The 24,815-nt window shown below is 31.7% G+C and overlaps 1 protein-coding gene across 1 annotated transcript in view; it reads left to right on the top strand.

The window, feature by feature from the left end:
- The window catches only part of PIK3C2G (phosphatidylinositol-4-phosphate 3-kinase catalytic subunit type 2 gamma), a 276,846-nt gene that overhangs the window by 17,722 nt on the left and 234,309 nt on the right, over nt 1–24,815 (top strand). The window contains exons 4-7 of the mRNA XM_081059023.1: nt 1,529–1,611; nt 3,921–4,078; nt 10,358–10,472; nt 22,390–22,492. Of these exons, the coding sequence (XP_080915149.1) occupies nt 1,529–1,611; nt 3,921–4,078; nt 10,358–10,472; nt 22,390–22,492 (459 nt within the window). The remainder of the gene's footprint in view (nt 1–1,528; nt 1,612–3,920; nt 4,079–10,357; nt 10,473–22,389; nt 22,493–24,815) is intronic.

Raw genomic sequence — 24,815 nt, forward strand, 5'->3', positions numbered from 1 at the left:
AAAGAAGAAATATTATTGCAACTGTAACTTACAGCATGAGGCAAAAGGATTCTTCATTTACTCAACAACTGTTTATCATATTCTTAAAATATACATGATATACTAGGCATAATGAATGCAAAGAAAAAAAAATGTGGTACCTGATTTTAGGATTAGCATATTACTCAAATTAACCAGCAAACAAATAAAGGTAACACAGCAAAATAGCAGATAAGATGAGTCCATAGAAGAAACAACTAATTCTGTCTGAGGCACTTGCAGAGGAGGTAGAACCTCAACTAATCTTTGAAAGTCAATGAATTTTAGGAACATCTACTTTATATTATGACCGTGTAACAACTATTAAGCTTTCCCTCACCATTGAAAACAATTATGAAGTTAGACAAAAATATATGAAGCAACTGATTTTAGCCATTGAACAACAGGCAGCATAGGACATCGATCCTTGAGAGAAGGGAAATGTCAAAATGTTGAATGATCAAATACTTGGAAAAAGGCAGGCAAGGAGAAATAGAAGAACAAAACAAAATAGTAGAAACAAATATCAATATGGTAGTCTTAAATTAAAAAAAAAATCCATAAATATTCTAAATATGAATAGGCTAAGCATTCCAAATAAAAAAGAGAGAAATTGAGAAAGTAGATAAAAAAGAAAGACTTTACTACTCTCTACAAGAGATAAACTTAAGAAACAAAGGCACAGATAGGTTGAAAGCAAAAAGTAAGATTTGACTTTCAACCAGCAAAAGAGAACTGGTGTGGTTAGTAATATTAGAAAGAGTATAGATCAAGGCAGAGTGTTATTAGAGGGAATAAAAAAGGGTCATTTCATAATGATAAAAGGATCAATCAGGAAGACATAATAAATTTAAATGTATATGTACCTAATAACAGATTCAAAACACTTAGAGCAAAAATGATTTATTTTAAAATTAATCATACACCCACCATCTGACTGAGCCATTTATGAATTCATTCACAACACATGTTCATACAAATACTTGTATATGAAAATTAAGATTTTTACCTAATACCTCAAAACACAAACAACCCAAATATCTATCAACAGGAAGATAAATAAATTGTGGGAAATTCATGGATCAGAATACTACTAATCAATAATTCAAAAGATGAACTATCAATATGTGCCATAACATAGATAAATGTAAAATACATATATATTATTTAATTGAAACAAAGGGGCATACACATCCAGTCTATGGTGATAGAATCTGAATAATAGTAGTTGAAAAATAGATGTACAGATTGACAGAAGGAGATGTGGAGGAACTTTCTAAAGTGATGGAAAAGTTCCCTGATTTGATTGGGATATTGATAGCACAGCTGTATACATTCCTCAAAACTTAAAACATATATTTAAGATTCATACAATTTTCTATATGTATTACTTCATTAAATACCTAAAAAAATAAAAACAGAATAAATCTTTAAAACAAGAAAAAAATGTAAAATTGAATCATCTTTTCTCCACACCAAAGTATATTAATTTAGCAATTTTTATTTTAAGCTGATAGGTTGTTCCATTCAGCTAGTTGAAGTACCTCAAGGCAGTAATATGAGTCTGGCCTCCTTTTGTGACAAAGTGAAAAGGTGAGTGTTGTTATTTCATTAACTTTTGAAATTTATTTACCTGCATAAATTTGTCTATTTTAACATCACTGAACTGATTAATTTTGCATATAAAATGTTCTTTTAATGTAGTGAAAGCATAAATTTATGACAAATTAGTTCATTAATCAACTTCCAGTATTGTTTTTGTTATTTATAGTCAAATAAATTTTTTTTCTCTTGAAAATTTGGTTAAAGTTAAATGTTTCATAATTTCAGTTCTGCCCTTACTATTTGGTGATAGTTTAGTTTTCAGTGAATTAATTTCTCATTTAATGACATAAATGACTGACTCCTATGGCTCTGTCCCAATTTAGCATAGATTTACCCTTCCTGTCTGGGATATACTACTTAGAAAAATGAAAATATCTTTCTTTTAATAACACAATCTTATCTTGAATATGGGCTGCCAGAATATTGGACAATTGCATGGGTGATTGTCCACTGAAAAACAATTTTTTTCACTAGGGATATTACAAAAAAAATTACTGATCCCCTTTTTGCTGATCTAAAAATAAACTTATAAAAATAGATGCTTGTTTTTAAAAGACCTATTTATCATTAGCAATTAAAATTCGTATAATGCCATCTCTTCTATTGCTAAGGTTCCTGAAAGTTTTGAAAAATTAATGCATTTGAATTTTAGTTCTCTTGATTCTTATCTATTTATGGTTGTTTTAAATATAATAAATACACATATAAACTTTTGCTTACTTATCAGCTATAGCAGCTTCCTACTAAATCATCATTTAGGATTAAAGATTTAAATTATTATTCATTTAAAGGCTAGTTGAATGCCTAACAACTAGCCCATGCATGAAATATTCAAATACAGAATAAGCAAGCAAATAAAAAAGCAAGGTCCCTGCCCCGAAAAACTCAAAACCATATTGGAAAAACTTTAAAGGCACACATACAAAAAACACAAAGTGAAGCATGTCAAATCCATGAAAATATTTAATGTTTAATTAACTTCTTGCTCTGGTTCTCACAAGAAAATTTAAAATGACCATGTGGATTCCTAAATTAAGATCTTTAAATATATAAATATTGATTCTTCATGACTAAGCTACTCATTGTAACAAACTGACAAGCATGGCTAGGAACTTGACCCTTTAAATGTAAAATGTGGTCCAGTAGTCCCCCTTATCATAGGCATATGTTCTAAGTTCCCCAGTGGATACCTGAAACAGCAGTTAGTACCGAACCCTATATATACTCAGCTTCTTCCTACACACGCATATATACCTTTTTACTTAAAGAAAACATTTTATGGCTTCTTTTTGGCATATCCAAACTGTCAGCATTACGACTCTTGTGCTTCAGGAACATTATTAAGTACAAAAAGGGTTACTTGGACACAAGCACTGAGATACCCCAAGAGTTGATCTGATAACTGAGAAGTCTACTAAGTGACTAGTGGGTGAATACCCTGAACAAAGGAATGATTCACATCCCAGGTGCAATGGAGCAGGGTGATATAAGATTTCATCATGTTACTCAGAGGGCGCACAATTTAAAACTTATAAAACAGTTTATTTGGGGGCTTTCCGTTTAATATTTTTAGATTGTGTTTGATTAGGGTAACTGACACTACAGAAAGTGAAACCATAGCTAAGAGGGAACTACTATAGATATAAATATCCTAATTTTTGCAAAGAAACAGGTCAAATAATTTGTCTCTGATCATAAAACTACTAAATGGAAGAGCCAGGATCAAATTCAAGGCTTCTGGCTCTAAGGAACACTATTTTGTAGTTCTCTGACTCATCTGAGCAAAAACTAATAATTGTTCAGAATTTACCAATGACTTCTGGGCTCAATAATTTCTGTAAAATTCAAAGATTTGTGTAAAATCCAAAAATTTAAGTAAAACTGAAGCTAAAAATGGTATCTACCAATTTGACAAACAAGATAATTTATTTACCAAAATCCTTACATCAAAATAAGTGACTTCCAGCTTAAAAAGTTAGGCATGAGCAAAAACCAAGGGAAGAAGTTTAGACTTCCAAAGCAATATCAATGAAGTATGTAATCATTGTTCAGTTTGAATTTTTATGTTTTATGAATGACACTGTATTCTTCATTCCTTTAAATGAGGAGGTGCTCTTGGAAAAGCTTAAAGAAGAGTCCATTACCGTTGTTTTTGGTATAATTGTAATCTTTACCAATCTGGCCTATTCCACAAATCAGCTGCTGATTGTTTTCATATTTTAAATCTTCTATAGCAAACCCTTAATGAAGTTTCTTGTGCTCTTGTCCTAAGTATTTTTCTCACATATATTTTTCAGAATCAAAGAAACATATCATGCCGCTGATATTAATTTCAATTCAGGGAAGATCTGGAGCACTACTACAACATTTCCATATCGACTCTTTTCTAATACAAAGTTTAATACAAATATTTGTATTGATAACTCAACACAACTACTTCATTTTATGCCACATGGTAAGTAATCTTGCAAATAAGCATAAAAAATTTAAATAAAGCTGATACAGGCTGCATAGCCTTGAATCCACAGAATAAAATCATGAAATTCAGCATTATTAGCTAGTGTTTTGCCTCTGAGTGAAGTAAGAGGAAAATAACCGGAAACATTATCTTTTTAACATTTGTTTAGCTATTGTTTTTAACAATTCTCTTCACATAGCTCAAAGCAAGACACCTTATTTTCCTGCTATAAAATAGTAAGTGTAGCAAGCTTATAGCTAAAAACAGAAAATAAATTTCAAAAATATTCTAGCTAAAGACTATATACAAGTGTAAATGTGTTAGAAAGAACAATTTCACTGAAATGTAAATAAATTGTGAGGTAGACTAGGCACTGAGATATGGTCTTTATTCCCACCGTAATAACTACAGCAGCCCTGTGCATAATCACTGAATTAAATATAACTATTGATTCAAAGTCTTTGGAAATGGATCCTAGGAATCAATATTTCATTAAACTCACCAGATAATTCATATTTCTCTAAATTTTTAGAATGTCTTTAAAGTTGTTTGATATTTTATTTCACTGTTATAGTCAACTCTTTTTCAAAACAATATTAGTTCTTTAAACAAAATTTAGTTGCTACTAAATAAGTTTCTACATATTATCTATTGTTTCTTGACAAGTAATGTTCCAAAAAATATATTTCATTGATATTATTATTCTTACTATTATTATTATTATTATTTGCTTTTTCTTACTCTAGCCAAGGCTCTGAGTACAGATGACTACAAACCTAACAATATGTTGAAACTAATCAAGACCATCTGGTTTTAAACTAACTGAAACCAACTCCTGCTAGCTTAAACAGAAAAAAAAAAAAAAAATCTTTAAATAATACAGGGATTTCTTATAGAATTTAAAAGAATTCAGCAAAACATTGGTAATTATCTAAGGCACAGACAAACAAGCAATCCAAAATTCCTTATGCCTTTCACCTCATCTTCTCCCTGGGTAAATGCTTCTCGTGTTTCTATTGCTTTCTTCTGACTCATTTCCCTTGCTTTTCCAGAACACATAGAAAGCCAAGCTCTCAAGTTTAAATGCTATTTGGCCAGCTACCTAAAGAAAGTTCAATATCTCTATTGGATCCAATTCCAAATTTCTAAAACCAGAATTCTGACGGCACAGCCAAGATCAATGGTTGTGCACCTTGATGAGATCAGAATGGCCTGGGTCATGTTGGCTTCAGGTTTCGCAGAACAGGGAATAGTTATGAATTAGGGAGATATCTTCTGTTCTTCCAACTTACAGAATTTAATTTCTAACACCTCTCCCTCTCTCTCCTTTGTTGAATTTGGCAAACTAGAGGCCCCTTTTTACTCTTATGAGAAGTTTCAGTAAGGTGATTAGGTCATTGTGCTTAGTGTTAGAGATGTCTAGTGGTAAAGAGGATGTCTGTGCCCTCAAAAATATCAAAAGTATTTATAAGAAGAAAAAGGAAGGGAAGAAAAAGGAGGAGGAGGAAAGGGACACGTAGAGAGGAAGGAGGAAGTACAGGAGGAGTAAGGACACATTCATGAAAACATACCGAGTAGCATATACCACTCTTGGGAGAAAAACTTTTCCTTTATCTATTTACTATATTTGAAGGGGTAGGGGTGCTGTGACTTAACTGATAATAGATTAACAGGAAAAAAGACAAGGTTTATTTACACACACATAGGAGTTACTCGGTATGAGTCACCTGCTCAATACCCAGAGGTAAAGATTTTTATAACAACTTAACATAAAAATATACAGGAGGGGAGGGAGGGATAATTCAGAGCTTTAATAAGGAAGTATGGAGGTTTGCATTGTTTTGTTTTGTTTTTTGCTGATGGATAGCCAGTCTGCCTCCTTTCTTGAATGTGGGGGAAACGAGCTCAGAATGAAGTTAATGGTAGCTGTATTTTAGGGAGTCTCTGTTTTAGTCATATAAAAAAAGTTTAAATCATATTTCAAATGTTTTAACTTTAAAATAATCTTTTTGCCAAAACTGTGTGAGTGAAGAAGAAACTTTCTTCTACCCTCTATATTCTTTTGGCTTGTCTAATAATCAAATCGATGTGGGAAAGATTAACAAGAAAAAAATGGCCACATTTATTTATATATGTACATATGGGAACCCCACATATATGAGAGAGTCAGAGATTCCACATAACATGATAAGTTCAGATACAAAAAGTTAAAATGAGGTAAATATGGCATTCTGAGCTAAGGATGAAGTAAGGCACATTGGGGCTTCAGAGGGAGGAGGGTCATTCACAGGACAATAAAAAGAGCAGATGATCAGTATGATATGTTTGCCCCATCCTATAGATAGGTCATCAAAAGTTATATCTGGTAATAACTCTTATTATGGACAAGGCCCAAATTTAAATTCTTTAAGGAGAGGTAAAAGTTTCTCTTGAGGTCACAGGGTCTCTATTGCCTTCAATTCAAAATAGTTCACATGCCAAAGTTGCATATCTTGGGGTGGACCTGTTCTGAACCCCTCCAACTATGATCTTTTCAAAACTTTATATTAGTGTTTTACTAGTATTACAGATGTTCTACAAGAAATAAAAGTCTGCATAGTATATTGTCTATGTAGGAAATGTCCAAACCCATAGAGAATTTTTCTGAGTTTATTTAAGTCAAACTGACAATTGGTGGGAAGCAAAATCTCAATAAATTGAGAAAATGCTCCACAGAATGATAGTTTTGCCACATATTTTTACATTAGAATAAAAGAAGGAGATGTAAGGAGGGTCACATGAAATCCACTGATGATAGATTAAGGGAGCAGGAGACAGCAAAGAGGGGAAATCTCTGGGATTTCAGTACACAGAGATGGTATTGAGGGAACAAGATAACAATGAGGAGTTCTGTGGTCTCATGCTCTGGTGTGGTAGGTGTGTCCTAAGGGACCTGGACAAGGACATCACTCTGATATTTCAAAGGTATGTTATCTTAGATGCAGGAAGACAACAGACAGGCTCACTTAAGGTAAAGATTAACCTTTGTCAAGGAAGCTGCAGGCCTAGGATATGACTACTGCAATAGCCTGCTTTTAGTTAGGAACTTTTATGTTCAGACCATCTTATGTGGTTACTTTCAGTCTCTGTGTTTGTTGGACGCACCATGCTGGCCTCCCCTGAGCTTGTTTAGTATGTGATCCCTCTTTCATCCACAGTATCAAGAGTGACTTTGATAAAATATAGGAGCCGGTGCTAGAAACTTAAAGAATAATGAAATCTAATAATGAAACTTAAAGAATGAAAACTTAAAGAATAATGAAGAGGAGGAGATGGGTGAGCGGTTTTCATCCAAATAGAGCTCTGCTTCCCCAAGATTGAGGAAATGTAATCCTTCTAGAGGAGCAGGTGTTTTTGAACAAGCTCATTATTCTCGATTCCACAGTCTTAAACTATCACTTCAATGAAGTTGATTCCCATGTCCTTATTTCCAACTCCAAAGTTGTTCTAGAGCCAATGTCTTTACTTTCAACTGCTTTCTAGATTTAGATGATGCATGGTTGGAACTGTATTAGGAGGCCATGTGATTTCCAAAGTGTGAGAAGTAGAAGTCACTTTGCAAAGATTAACGAGTAATTGAGAACTGTTTGCAGAAGTTATCCACTCTTTAAAGAAAATTGGCAGTATGGGTTGGTAATAAATAAATAAATAACATTATTTTAAGTGAATGGAATAAATGAGGGAATATTTTACAGAGCAAATAGAAACAGAACATTTTTAAGAAAAGACAAAAGTAATTTTAGAGAGGGTGTTAATTTAAAGTTAAAAAAACAAAATGAGAGCTAACAGTGTTTATTTGTAATCAAAGAAATGTAATTCAGGAAGCACAGATTTGGGCAGAAATTCAAATCATGTCCTGATTACAGGACTAAAGGAAAGGTTTTTTCATGAAAAAAGGAAAGGAATAATTATATGGGGAACAAAAAGATTTTCTACTGTACTGTAAAGCTGAGTTACTCATTAGCTATACATGGTTGGTTACTGATTCTATCTTCATATAGAAAGTCCCTAAACATCAATCCTTGTGGTCAGAATGTTCAGCTAACTTTACCAACAATTGCTTGTAAAATAATCTTGATTTTAGCTCAGTCCAAAGGTCTGGCCCAGTCCAAACATTTCAAAGTTTCAAAATGCAAGATGTGCCAGGCAGTTCTTCTGGAATGGTGGTTCAAACTCCATTTTGAAATAGCTACCCTTATGTCAACCGTCAGAGGTGGATATTGAATACATAAAAGAGGGCGGCTTTAATTGGTGGAACTGGAGCCCAGTGTAGGAAAGATGACAGTTGAAGAAGTAAGATTTAGTAAAATGCAGTGATATTTATATTTCCAAAGAGGTGTAAAGGGATAAAAGAGGGTGCATAAAAAGCTAGATTTAATGTGCAGAGTTGTATAATTTAAGTATCTCAAATGGACTTGAGCCTTTTCAATACGGTAGGCAATATGGTCAACAGATTGAGAAGAACTGCATAGAGTGGGAGACTATAAGAAATTGGGAAAAGGATTATACTAGCTGCCAAAATGAAGGTACAGGTATAAAATCTACTTAAAATACACCATAGTACTTGTTGGCTCACAATATGGATGAGAAGTTTAACTCAAGGACACTTAATGGTTGGCTTCAAGGAGAAAGATGAAATTTCAGATTTAGACATGTTGAATTTGAAGTAATAATAAAATATTCAAAGAGTAACCTGAAGCAGACAATAAGAGATATCACACCAAAGACAGGAGAGAAATAATAGCTAGATATTGGGTTATATCAATGTAAGCAAAAAGATTATTGTAGTAAAGTAATGAATTCACATGAATGCTACATAAGCACAGGGGGTGCAGTCCTGGAAATGGGAGATTCAAACTAATTACAGTGAACTGGTATCTTTAAAGATGTTTTCCTGTCATCACATACTGGAGATGTTCTCCCCCTCATCAAAGCCTTTTTAATCGTGATTTTGCCTGCAGCCATATTTTTTTCTAGCTTCAGTTCGCACTACTTCAGTCAATATTCCCAAGCAGCAGTCTGTTTAAGATATTCTCTCCCATGTCAAAGCATTTCCACAAATCCTAATTGCCTGATGATCTCTACCACTTGTTTATTCAGCCATTTATTTGATAACGTCTTGATCTACCATAAAACCTATATTTTAAAATTTATCATTATACTCTTCCTTTTTGCTCTGTGGCAGGCCCAGCAATATAATTTGCACTACTTTTTGTTAGCCATTTTGTAGCAAAAACTTTTCCTTACAAACTAAATGGTGTGGAAGTAAAAGAAGCCACAACAAAGAAAACACATAATTGCAAACAAAACATGACTTAGACTAATATAATTGAGTGTTTGCAATATGCTGTTCAGATTCTCACTGGCTAAGGGTCAACAGTATAGTCTGGTGCACTTGCTTTCATTGATTGAGACCTTAAGGTCACATTCAAAGCATGGAGATAGATGATAGATATGATGATAGAGACAGAGATAGAGATACATAAAACCTTTCAACTATTATCATTTATGATAATATATGAATCCCGTACTATTTGTTATTTAAAATTAGGAAAATATTTATAGATGCACATTGTAACATGTCAGCGTGGTCTGGCCAGCACATAAAAGCTTAGTGGGGGAGATTATGGAATGTAAATATGAAAAGACAAAGGTCTTTGCTTTATGGTATATTTATACTTTGAGCCCCAGAAAAGGTGGAGAAAGAAAGCACATGTTCATTAAGGTTATTACAATGCTGTCCAAGGCAGAACCTTATGTGATTCCTACTTGGGAAAGGAAGAACAACTATCTGTGGAGACTTAGAATAATTAAGAACACAGCCTCTTCAACTGACAGATTTAGTTTAGACTCCTTACTTGCCCCTTATTACTCACTACATAATCTCTTTCACATCTCACAAGGCACTAAGGGTAACCACGGTAGAATATTTTTTTTTTATGCAAAGAGCTACAATGTACTAAGGTTTTAACATGAGGAATATAATACCTAGCTGTTATGTATGAGTAATATGAAGAAAGACTGAGCAGAGAAGATGCAAAAAAATGTTTTTTTCAAAAAAAAATCTCCAAATCCAACCAAACTAATAAATGAGATACATTATATTTTAATTCCTCATGATGAAATTAGACAGTTACACTAGTTCATAATGTGTGTATCATTTTATATGTTCAAAAACTTTTCCTAGCCAATATATGATAAGCTTTTATTAACTTTTTTATTCACCTTTGTTTTTAGCTAATTGTCTTGTCAAAGACCTAATTGCTGAAATTCTACATTTTTATACAAATGAGCAGTTATCTTCGAAAGATTATCTTCTAAGCATATGTGGTTATGAAGAATTTTTACAGAAGTAAGTATCTTATTAAAGTAATTTTTGAGTATTTTTATAACCTGTGTTAAGCAGCACTTCTTTTTTTTTCTTTTAAACAGACTTTGTACAAACAATATACTCTTCTAACCAGAATAATTAAATCAGTTAAATCAGCCCCCTTTAAGGTGAATTTGAAATTTTATGAGTCACATTTACAGTCTTATTCTTGGTTACATTTTGTATTTAGTGTACTTATGGCAATGTGTATTTAAGTGATCTGTAACTAGGGTGACTAACCATCTCAGTTTGCCCAGGACTAAGGGGGTTCCCAGGACTGAGGGGGTTCCCTTTCAGTTTTGACATCAAGAAAATCCTGGGCAAACCAAGTCACCTTAGCTTTAATAAAGCTTATTAGTACTGATCACAATTTAAAAAAATAAATTATTTCGTAATAAGTTATTTTTTAATTTGGAATAATATCAGTATATTAATAAAATACTGATTTCTTAAAATGTGTAGGGTTTGAGTATGAGTATTATAACATATCTATAAAAGAGTAAGTTTTAAAACACTTGCATTTATTTGTTCAGGAAGCTTTTAAAACACTGAGAAAAGTCTGTTCTCTTGTATGTCAGCTGCAAATACTTTTTGATAGAAAACTCACCTTCTCTTAATGTACCTCAATAACTATTATCCTGAAGTTCCTTAAAGATCAACCTGGAAAATATAACACAACTTTAAGAAAGTAAATATTTATCTGCTAGTGTTGCATAATTATTCCAAACAGGAAAGAAATAAAGAATAAAATGTTCAACAAAATTAATTGCCATTGACATTTTCCCTTTTTGTTTCTATAAGTATCTAAAGATTGACAACAGTCTCATGGAGGTAAAACTGTATTTTTCTTTTGAAATATCCACTGTCACTATCATTATTATTCTACCATCAATATGCTAGAAAATATATTGTAGGTAATTTGGTGAAACAAACGGTATCATCAGCAAGTACAGTCTTTTATTAAGAAATGTTAACTGTGACTTTTAAAGCTAATTATTTGCGTTTTTGTGTTCCCAGTTATAACAAAATATTGATAAATATTTATATGCAATCACAAATGTTTTGCTGCATAAAGGTCACAGATATTCCCCTTTTTCCCTGTCTATTAAACCTATTAACACACTCAATGACTAGACTGCTAATACTACCTTTTACCAACATATGATTTTGATAGCATATCAAACAAGCAAGGAGAAATACTTGAGAAATGTAATCTTATACTGAATAATCATTAAAATTTATCTTTTGTATGCATAAGTCTCCAAATGTACATCTGGACTTTGGCTAATTCAAACATTAGATGCAAAAAACAAGAAACAATATCAAATACATCATTTATCTATCAGTAGGACATATCACCCCAAAAGCAAAACTATTAAAGAGATAGAAATTTTAAAAAGTATAATGTAGAGAAAATTTATAATTGAACTTGACTTAATTACCGTTTTGAAAGGATAGTCATCTATAATGAGTTGGCTCACCTGTTGACTACTAAATATGTTGTATATACCATTCTACTCTTTTTTCCTTCTTAATATGAACATAATAGATTTCTAAAATGTTTTCATAGTCATTTATATCTATTAAAAATTCATTTACCTGGGTTTTATTAAAATAGGAAAGTTGCCAAGTATCAGTATAGATTAATTATAGTAATTTATTCCCTAATGGAAACTGAAGAATATGTATATTTCAGGAATTTGCTTACTATTTGAGAATGGCCCACCTATATTGATATAATTTATTTTAATAAGCAAAATATCCATTACTCTTCTTTCTAACATCTAAATCATTCAAATTTTTAAAAGTTTATTCCTATGTAATTTGTCTAAAAATGTGTACTTAAATACTTGGAAATCTGTTCATAAATTTTTCTACAGCGGGAATACAGGTAACATGTACTAAGATAATAACACAACAAGTAATAATTTGGACTCTAACAGTTACAGTACCACAATTCATCTGGAGTATCTGACTACCTTGATCGTAATAATAATTAATAATAATAATAAAAATAGCAATTTAGCAAGTGCTAATTATTTGCTTACCTTATATTGGGTAGACATCTAAATCTTATAACATCAAGACAGTAGATAATATAATAACCCCTCTTTTATAGATGGGTTGTCTGCAGCTTTATTCAAAGTCACATAACTAGGGAGCTGGTAGAGTGAAGCCTGAATTCAAATCTTGGTTTCGTTGACACTGTGGCCCTGGTTGTTAACTACAAAACAATGCTGCAAAAGCTGGTGATTGTAATACAAAAAATAGCAAATGGTTCTTTATGTTAGAATAAAGAGTGGAAAATATATGAAGTTTATGGGTGTCTTCAGGGACAGGGGTACAAGAATCGAATAATCTAATTCAACTCCTACTGAGAAGCACATGTATGCAAAGCATTTGGTTAATCACTGAGAATACAAAGATGAGTTATGTATATAATCCTTGCCCTCTTCCTTGGCTAAGAATTCATAAAGTCATATAATCAGTCATTACAATGCCCTATTATGAAGGCACTGTCATTATTATTATATACCAACTGCTTCTAGAACACAGAGGAGAGAGGAATTAATGGCAAGTATATGAAACTGCTGCACAGCAAAGTCAATGATCAACTTGTACTTAAAAGATAAGTACCGAGGAAAGAAATCAGTACAATATGATATAATGTTAATACCTTTAGAATATATGAACTGCACTTAAATTGTATTTTTAAAAATAATTGTCAAGAAAAAGCAGACTAAGAATATGACTAGCAATCCAATGGAAAGAAATTATTTAGAGTTTAACCTAACTAATAACAAACCTGCAATTAAAACAAAGAGATGTTATTTTTGCCTATCAAATCATTAAAATATGATAAAATTAAGTGGGGAAAATGATAATATCCAAACAGCTGCTAGGAACATACATTGATATAGCACTTGCTGAAGGGAATTTTGTCAAAAATGTGTCAAAAGGCTATCAAAATATGTCAAAAACAGATCATGTGCGTTTCTGCAATTCTACAAATATTTCTAAGGAAACAATCATAATTATACAAAAATACTTAGATGTAAAGTATATTCACTATAGCATGATTTCTAATAGTAACAAAAAGAGAAAAAAACTGAAAAAACTAAATTTCCAATAATACTAACAAATAATTGTTAAACAGGCCATTAATATAAATTTATTGTAATATCACATAAAATTTATAAATGATTAAAATATAGCATCATATGTCTTGATATAAAAACATATCGTAGTTTGAAGGGTGAAAATATATACTTAAATATTTTCAAATCACATTTTAATATATTAATTTTTGTTAAAACAAGTATATTTCTATTTGAAATACAAAATGAACTCCTATACACTAAAGTGTTAGTTACATTTGGAAAAGAAATACAATATGAATGATATTTATTCACTTCCTTTTTTAATTTACAAAACTTCTACTATAAGTCTGCCTTTTTTACTATCAGGAGAATAAGAAAATAAATTATTTATTTTGGGAAAGAAGCATTTAACTTACAGTATCAATAATAAAATGCTTATAAAGAATGAGAACGTAGAGTAAGCGACCAATTACTGAACTTACATAAGACTGAGAGAACTTGGGCTAAAATTTGCTCTTCCACTTATAAAATCATCATGTGAACCACAAGGCCACCATGGTTCACCAAAAGAACCAGGTCGCAGCATTGGAAAGAACATGTCATAACTTTGAGAGCTCTCACTCATATAAAAATGGGTTCGGTTAATAAATCATTCATTAAGAGTATCTTGAGCTACTTCAATTTAGTTTTCAGACTTCCTTCGAGGTACTTTTCCCCATATTTTAATATTAACTTTGTTTTTTTCTCCTTAATGGTTGACTTTAATAATAATAATATTATTATTATTATTATTACTATTATTATTATTCATACAAACTTGCATTTGGTTCTAACCAATAACTGTACTAGAACAAATTTCCTAATATGTGAATATTCTACAATAAATACCTTCGTTTGAAAGTAATTCCCACAGAAAAGAGCTTGTGCTAAATAAAAGGTTGTTTATTATTGAAAATTACATGTAAAAATTATGGCATATTTTAGCCGTAAGCTTTCTAAAAAGTTTTGTGATTGTGCAAGCATCATTAACCAATAGACGATAAAAAGACTCATGAAGCTGTGGCATGATTATTCCAAGAAAACATGGTGAATTGGAACTAAATGAAGGTATATAATTTCATTATACCTAAAACTATAATAGTCAATATGCAGCTATCAAGCTATTTTTGTTAGTTAAAAGTGTTACTTCTAAAAGCTAAGAATTATCAAATCACTGCCCCACCACCACCACAAATTTTGAACTACGTGAGGTTTAAATAACCCAGTACTCTGTTTTCCTTAAATAAAGTAAAAGAATTAGGTAGAAAATATTTGAATTATGTAGTATTTCAAATTAGCTGATCATCTTATTAAGGCTTAAATGTGCTATTTTATTCTTAGTTTTTGAATGTTTTGTATTAGTAAAGTCTACAAAATGTTTCTCCCCTGGAAATTTGTGGAAAAAATAATCAAAACTTGAAATGGAATAATATCTGTATGTTTTATCTCTTGGGTTGGTGACTGCATTACAAATTTTACATACCATACCCCAAAAAGAACTCCTCGGAGGTTAGTATATATTTTTGCAAAAGATACAAAGTTCCAGCTTCAGTACTACATTTCTTCATTTCTTTATGTTGACTTTCTGTCTTAATTAACTTCATTTGTATAGATTGTTATGCTACAACTTTATTATCTTTTTTGAATTCACAGCTTAACAGAGAGGTCATAATATATTTGAAAATTGTTATAAAACATTTCTTCTAGATTTAAACACCACTTCCATTTCAGTATATTCAATTTGATTTTATTTTTGAATTTTAAAAAGTATGTACTTTCTATGTAAGGAATGTAACCATATTCAAGTGAAGAGGCATGAGAGACAGTGTTTTGACAGGTGGAGTGTCTCTGTTCAAAACCATGACTCTCCTCTACTCACCACCCCGTGACTGTCAGCCCTAATTTAGAATTTAACCTACGCTTGCATATCCAAGTCATGAAGTTTAACTTTGCCTATTTATGGTTCCCCTGAGAGAAAAGTAACAACAAACTTGAGGAGCACTGGGTGAGGAAAACAGCATATCACTTATCTTTACGCTGAGTCAGCAACAAATACCACATTGCATATAAAATCCAAGCTGTTTACAAAGCTTACTAGAATTAAAAATATGGTAGATGTAACATCACAGAAATTTTGAAGTGGCAACTACGAAAAGAATGTATGCGTGCATGTGTGAACACACGCATAAGTATTTGAAAAATGCTCTGTGAAGTACTATAGTATTATTTTAATGTTTTATACTCACCTTACATTTCTTAGTCAATCTAAATATTAAAAGACAGCTTAATTACTGAGTTTTCTTAAATGCCTTTAATAGTTGCCAGCAATCCTGGGTCTCAATATTTCTAAAATCAAATTGAAACACTTTTTTATATATGTGACTGTAATATTTCACAATACATTTCTATGACTAGTTACTACACATAAGAATGGGCATGTAAAGCATTTATTCTAAAAAAATAAAGACATATACTTATTCCAGTAAAAGAGTAATGTTCATAACTGCATTTGCAAGGATACCTAGGCTGATGGGAATCAATATTCATAGGTTGGACATTATTTAGTATGTCTTGTTTTGCCCATAGGACAAATCTGAAGTATTTGCATATTGCTTTTTGGTGTTAAGGTCATTAATCTCTCTGTATATAAACATACCACTATGGAAGTACTTTAAAATAACGTGAGCTACTTATGAATAGGACATAAGAGCAATTTTGTGCAAGGATTCAGCATTTTTGTATTCATCTTAAATGACAGGTATATTCATAACAGCTCACAAGACAGTAACTAGCACATTTATTGGTTGAGAGAATAAATCGATGTGCAGAACTTGGATCTACTAGTATCTATGAAAAAAAGCAATATTTCATTGCATCATATACATTCATTTCACTTAACAATTGAAGTTTTTCACGTGATTCCTAAATAAAACTACTAAGCACCTGTATTTGAAATGTTATCAGATTGAGAAAAATACTTTATGTGTAAAATCTGAACTAGATAATTTCAATGTTCACATTATAAGCACAGTAATACACACCATGGCCTATTGTTTTAGTGCTCAAACCCTACTTTCCACATCACCCATCTTAGCCATAGTATTTTTTGCTTCTCCTTCTCTTGGCGTAGTAGCCTTTCTTCTCTGTTTCCTGATACCTACCATTTTCAAACATAAATTTATTTCCTTTACTTCATGTATTAATTAAAGTCTACATACTACCACCCTTCTCTCTATTTTTTAATGCTTTATTTTCTTTTTCTCTCTTTCGTTTTCTCTAGTTCATCGCTGTCCCATAGAAATATAATGTGGGCCACATAATTATTTTAAGTTTCCTACTAACCACATTTAAAAAATACAAACAGAAACAGGTGGAAATAAATTTTAATGCATTATGCAATTTAGTTCAATATACACAAAATATTATCACTTCAACATGTAATCAAAATAATATTGAGTCATTTTACATTACTGTTTTGTGCTAAGTCTTCAAAAGGGTATTTATTTTATGGTTACAGCGCATCATAATTCAGACCAGCCACATTTCAAGTGTTCAGCAGCCACATGTGTCTAGTCACTATATTGAAGAATGTAGCTTTAGAACATCAAAAACTAATCGATCAAAATTGCCAAGTAGAGTGATGGCAAAGTGGTGAATAGTAGCTTATAGCTCTTCTAAAGTGTGATGTTATTGGAGGCTCTCAAGTCTTTTCAAGAACGTCAGAGACTTAATGTTAGATGACAATTCTAGCATAGAAATAGTTTTTTTTATTATTGCTAACACACACGAAAACAAGTATTTAGCATTTTAGACATGATAACTGGAAAAATGATGTACTAAATGCAATCTGTAATATACCATGTTTCTATCATATGAATTGTCTTATTCATAGAAATTACCTTAATATATGTACATTTTTCTGGCATATTAATGATTTGCTCCACCAAGTAATAATGGTGGCTGAATGCAAAGCACACAGGAAGATGCTGGAGATGACAGTATTTTACAGTAACCAGTGACTTCTCACCCAACATGCATTGATTCTCAACTTGGCCTCAAACTCTATCTTGAAAAAGCTTATCACAGAATTCTCCACAATATTTGTGCATTTTCCCCTCATCTCTACATTCAGCAGCATCAAAACTTTCTTACATCTTCTTTCACTAAGCTGAAGACATTTTTAAAGCCATCTTTTATTTAATATTTCTTTACATTTTTAAAATTAGATATGTCATTTTAAAACTGTGCTAGTGTTTTTATTATGGTGTGTGTGTATGTGTGTGTCCTCTGGTTAGAGACCTGTATTGATTTGAGTGGTCTCTCCCACCCGTATTTTCCATGAGACCTATTTTTAACCTACAATTTGCAGAACACCTCACCCTATCCTTTCATAAAAAGTAACATGTGTGTCACATTACAGCAGGAATGCTTGAATCTATAAATAAATTTCAAGTATGCTATATTTCCTCCAAATATTTATGTTCTAATCTCTGGTCTTACTTTGTTGAAGCCAAACTCCTTATTTGTAAAATGAGAGAGGTATACAAGAACAATACTTCCTTTCCAGTTTTTGAGATCTCTCTTCATGCAAAGTTATACATGGCATTCCCATAATTAAAATTATAATTATATATCTTCAGGCTGAATTACTATGTTACAGTAAAAATGCAAATCTGCCCAGTAAGCCACCACAATTCACATGAAATGACAGGAAAAATATTAATGAAAAATCTTCTGGCAAAAGAAGAAAGGGATCTAGAATGGGAAGTACAAAACAATAGCAAGGGGATTGTGGAGCCAAGTAAATGTCAAAAATATTTAAAACAGTAGGGGCTTGGGACACTCACTTGACAGCCTTATTAAAAATAGAAAATTTTGTAAGGAATTATGAATTTTCAAAATTAGCTTAAGGTTGAAGTATGAAAGTGAACTAGAACAATGAACAAGGTATAGTTTTAAGCAAATTGCACCAAACCTTCAGGGATTACAGCAGAATTCCACAAGCAAAATCAACACATAAACTCAACTAATAAATATAAAGGAAAAATGTTTGATTTATAATAGAACAGGATCTATAAAATAACTTGCAAAAAGCATAATATGTGTAAGACCTACATGGAAGAAAACTAACACTTTACTCAAGGGCATAAAAGAGAACTAGAGTGCATGCATTAGGTTGGTGCAAAAGTAATTGCAGTTTAAAAGGTTAAAAATAATTGCAAAAACTGCAATTACTTTTGCACCAACCTAATAGAAATATGCTTTTCCTTGAAAGGAGAATTCAATATTTTCAAAATAAAAACTCTTCTAATTCCATAAATGAAATATGTCACTATATTAACAATTTTTCTTTAACAATGGTACACTAATTCTAAAATAGTTCTCAAAGAGAAATTGTGCAAAAATAGATAATATACTTTTGATGACTTTCACTCATTTCTTTACATCCAAAATATTGTAGAAAATTAAATATTTGATGCAATTTGATATTGGTACATGAATAGATGTATGGATTAACAAAATATTTAAAGTCCAGAAACACGTCAGATATTTATAAAAAATTGGCTATGTGTTAAATATAATAGGTCAGAGATTAAAAGATGTTCTTATTAATTAGGGATGTTAGAGAAAGGTTCTAGTACATTGGAAGAAACGTCTAAAATTAGAGCTGTATTATTTATCACTCTTTACCTTACAAATGCATTCCAGAAAGACTGAGGAAATACACATAAAGAGTCCAAAAGAAAGTGTTGCTACAAAAAAATTAAGTTGAATTTATTAAAGCTAATTGATAAAGAGTAATCATTAAAAACCTTTACTGCTAAATTAAATGTGGAAGAAATAAATCGAAAAGATTAGAACAATAATTGTAAAACTCTAACCCGTTCCTCCATTCATGTTGTTCCTCCAGCCCAAGCATGTGTTCTTTATTAAAGCTGGATTGTCTGAAACAAACTCATGAGTACTGAGAGCTGATGGTTGCCAGATGGAAAGGGAGTTGGGGGGATGTGAGGAAAAGGTGAAAAACTAAGAAGTACATATTGTCAGGAATAAAATTAGTAATGGGATATAAAGCCCAGCAATATATAGGCAATATAGTCAATAATATTGTGATAACTATATGTGGTGCCAGATGGGTACTACATTATTGTGATGACTGCATAATGTGTAATGTAGTTGTCTAATCGCTGTGTTGTATACCTGAAATTCATATGATACTGTATATCAACTATAATTGAAAAATAAATTTTAAAAAATATTTTTTTTAGAATTTTCTAAATTAAAAAAGTAGCTGAAACAGGAAATTAGAGATAATTACATATACACTTGGTTTATGCCAGAAAGAGACATAAAATTGTAATCAACAGACCCCTTCATCCTGTACCACTGGCTTTCTTTATTCTAATATGAAAAGTTTAGAAAGAAATAAAGGCATCCAAATTGGGAATGAAGAAGTGACGTTGTCACTTTTTGCAGTGGACATGATGCTGTATATAGAAAATCCTAAAGACTCCACCAAAAATCTATTAGAAACAATAAATGAATACAGTAAAGATGTCGGCTACAAAATAAATGTACAAAAGTCCATTGTATTTTTATATATTAACAATGAAATAGCAGAAAAAGAAATTTAAAAGAAACACAATTCCTTTTTGCAATTTCAACAAGAATAAAATAACTAGGAATAAATTTAACCACAGATATGAAAGACTTACGTATACTAAAAACTATAAGACATTTTTAAAAGAAATTGATGAAGACACAAGGAAATGGAAAGACTTTCCATGTTCATGGACTTGAAGAATCAACATAGTCAAAATGGTCATATTACCAAAAAAACTGAAAACAACAAAAGAACAAGACAAACAAATGAAGAAACAAAAACTCATAGACACAGACAATAGTTTAGTGGTTACCAGGGGGTAAGGGTGGGGCAGGAGGGTGGTAGATGAGGGTAAAGGGAATCAAATATATGGTGATAGAAAGAGAACTGACTCTGGGTGGTGAACATACAATGTGATATACAGATAATGTATTACAGAATCATACACCTGAAATCTATGTAACTTTACAAACAATTGTCATCCCAATAATCTTTAATTAAAAATAAAATAAATAATCTCCCCCCAAAAAAAGTTTGGCTATTGAGAGGCCATTTGGATGTTTTTAGATTAAAGGTGAAGTGTTTTAAGATATATGTCTTTTTAATAATGCCTATCTCTAATTTTTTGATTAACTGATCTACTTTTGTTGGTTTCATCAGGTAAGTGATAAAAGAATCTGAAACTAAAATTTGAATGATCTCTACTCGGGCAATTGTAGGATAATGGGAGAGAACTGAATAGAATAAGCTTAAAGCTTTATTTGAGAGTGTGATATAAGTAATTATTAAATTGGGGTTGCAATAAAAAACATTTAAGATATGTTTTATTTAAAAAATTAGATAACCACCAGAAGATTAAAAATACATTTATGTCTCCCAAACCTCTAAAGATAAACTCAAAGAAGATTTGATCCCAATAAATGAAGGAAAATATTTAAAAAAAAAAAACCACATATGACTAATATAAACATATTGTGAATACTTTCATCACTTGGACAAGTGAATAGGTATTAAGTTTTCTTAACAGAAATAGCAATTGTCAAAATAAAAGCATTTACAGAGAATTTAGTAGATGACAACATAGTAATGTTTTATTTGGCTGATATTGCTGGGAATAGGTGGTCCCAAATATTTAGTGAATTTTCCAGATAAATAAATATATCACCTTAAAGGCCCCGAAATCTTAATATTAGTGTTTTTCTTCTGAAATTTTTTTACGTATTTAACCAAGATCCTTAAACAAAGTAGATTAATATAAGTCATTCTTTTTAATGACTCAGTCATTAGAGATATCAACAATTAGAGTTGTAGAGGAGATGATGTAGTAAAAGTCCTACATTTAAAAGAATAGGGACCAGATTTACATTGTAAATCAGTAATTCATTTAATTCATTGTGCTCATCATTTAATCTGTGATCAGAAAATAGTTACAGAGATAGACAGAGAGAGGGAAAGAGTGAGAGAGGAAGGAAGGAAGGAAGGAAGGAAGGAAGGAAGGAAGGAAGGAAGGAAGGAAGGAAGGAAGGAAGGAAGGAAGGAGAAGAAAACATATCACGTCACTAGAAATTTCTGAAACAAGAAGGGATTTTTTTCTTTTTAATCTGTTTGTTAATCCTTTGACCTAGACATTAATATTGCAACTCTACAAAGGAAAATACTGATTTTAAGATAGTTTAATTGACCTGCATAAGGTTATGGAGTTAGTAAATCTGTCTTTAAAGCCCATGACATTTCCACCTCACCACTCTGCTTCTTCCATACCTTGGCTCCTACATATACCTTGTAGCATCATTTAGACCTCCCAGAAGCATGCTGTCCTCGGCTTTCAGATGGCTGGGTAAAACTAACTGTGAATATGTAAAATATTCTTTATTATAATTTATTAGGTCCACTCTAAAGGTATCTAATTTTTTTTAACTTAACACATTAGAAAATAATTGTAATACCTTGTCATTTAAATTTAATATAATGAGGATATATATATATATAAAACTAGGAATACACACACACACACACACACACACACACACACACGTGTATATATAAAACTTTTACCAAACTAAGTTCCAAAACTAAAGGAAATAAAGTCAGAGAGGAAAATATACACTTAGGGGTGTTATGGAAGGAAATAATTTTGTTCATTTTTTTCCTTCAGTGATTACTCTTTGGGGAGCCACAAAATATTTCAGAAAGACAAATCTGTTATTCAACTTAATCTGCAGAAAAATAGGAAGGGTCCAGGAAGGTTATCTCGAAAGGTAAGACCTTTTTAGTATTGGTTTCAACTTGCAAACTGGTGATTTTAAGGACATTTCCACCTTTATTGATTGTCACCAATTTGGAATTACTTAGCTTAATGAATACATGTTCACATAAGTATATTTATTAAAACACAATAAAATATTTATCTAAATGCCTGTTGACAATTTAGACTTAAGCGATTACATCAACACATTACTGAAACCTTAGTATAATAACAAATCAATAGATCTCTTAGAAAAATCATTTTTCCAAATGAGAAACTTATTAAGTTACTATATTCATAGTATTCAGGAATCCACTAGGAAGTAAGTGGAATAGAAAGTGTGAAAGGGAAACCATTGAAGGAAGAAAAATAACACAACTCTTTTTCTATTAAAAACCTGTTTATGTCTGTGTCAGTTTAAATCAGAACAGATTAATAGTCATAATATATATATATAATAAAACTACCTAGGAAAGAATTACTGTGCTTTAATGACACCGTTTCATGCTGTTAAGATATAAATTTTACTCCCTGTGTGACATCTTGAGTTACTTCAAACCCAAATTGCACAGTATGCAGTGAACTTTGATATTTTGGCAGTTTTTATCTGTGGAATCTTCCAATTATCTGCTTTAAGCAAAATCCCTTCACCTTGTCATTTATATCAGATACAGATTTCCAGTGCATAACTCTTTTGTTTGTCAAGTCTGAGGTGTTTCATCATAAAAAGTGTCAGGTAGTACATTAGGTTGCAATATATGTATGTGGAATATAACATAATGAGGCCAAAAGAGAGTTGTTTAGAAATATCTTTTCGAGCTGGTTACCCATTTCAGCCAGTGTTGACAGCTCCAGGGCTATGCATCTGAAATCTCCACAAAGAAACACTATAAAGTACAACAAATACCCAAACTATTAATAAACCAAAAGCCTTCGCAGTGTCCTCAATGTTAACAAAAAAAGCTGAAATCATCATGTTTCATTTCAACTTGGAAGAAGAGAGAAAATATATGATTCTAATTCCGTGTTTCCCCGAAAATAAGACCTAGCTGGACCATCAGCTCTAATATGTCTTTTGGAGCAAAAATTAATATAAGACCCAGTCTTATTTTACTATAATATAAGACCGGGTCTTATGTAATATAAGACCGGATCTTATATTAATTTTTGCTCCAAAAGACACATTAGAGCTGATTGCCCGGCTAGGTCTTATTTTCAGGGAAACAGGGTCTCTAATCTTGCTTTGAAGTCCTGTGTTGCTAAAAACAATAATTTTATATATGTAATGTGATGGCTCGGTGCGAGGTCGGAGGGATAGTGGATGGGGGCAGGGGGGTTCACAGTGTGAGAGATATAAATGATGACGTCTAAGTATTACCTTGTCTTGTACACCTTTAACTAATAAATTATAAAAACAAAACAAACAAAAAAACCTTATCTTGTTCATAGTAATTCACAGATCACTAACACTTCAGTTTCATGTAAATTAAGGTTTATTCTTAAATCCATATAACTCCACTACTTTAATATAATATATACGGAGCATATATTTTATGTCTGGGACTTGAATATTTTTATCACACTTACTCTTCACAATAATTCTATGTGGTAAATACCACTACAGAAAATAAAGAAAGCAAATCACAGGGCGCTCCCTGACTTCCCCCAGATCTTCTTCATGAAACCGGTGAGCAGAGGAGCATGGATCTGAGCCCAGTCAGTGGGTCTCCACAGCCCATAACTTATGCCAGCAACTTACTCAAAAGTTTTAGTGTGAGTTTCAGAGCAACTGGTCAAAGTTCTAGCTTTATACATATATATGGTTTCTTTGTTTTATTTTGTTTTGTTTCACAGCTATATCCACATACCCCAATGTCTGGGCCATGACAGGTGTTCAAAGATAATTAATCATATTAAGTGCCAGGCATTGTTATCAGGGCTTTCACGTTATTAATGCGCAATGGCCCAAGAGGAAAAAAAAAGTGATAATTACTATTCTTTTTCACTTTATATAAATAAAAGTACTGAAAATGTAAAAGATTATTTGAATTGGCCAATGTCATACAGCTAATAAATAAAGGAGATGGGATTTGAGCAAGGCTAGTCTGGTCATAGAGCTCACTATACATACGCCATCTAATATGGTATCTTTGGGTTGTTGTCATCAACATCGCTGTCATATACAGGGACAAGCATATAGTCGTCTCTGGGTGTAAAGAGACAACTCTACTTGCCACTAGAAATGCCTGGTTTTAATGTGTCACTCAGATCACAGAGGGAATTAAGTTACATGGTTCTTTTTTCTGTTTCATGGTTCAACTTCTGAATGTTTCCTA

Source organism: Rhinolophus hipposideros (genome assembly GCF_964194185.1).
Source record: "Rhinolophus hipposideros genome assembly, chromosome: 9".
Classification (NCBI taxonomy): Eukaryota; Metazoa; Chordata; class Mammalia; order Chiroptera; family Rhinolophidae; genus Rhinolophus; species Rhinolophus hipposideros.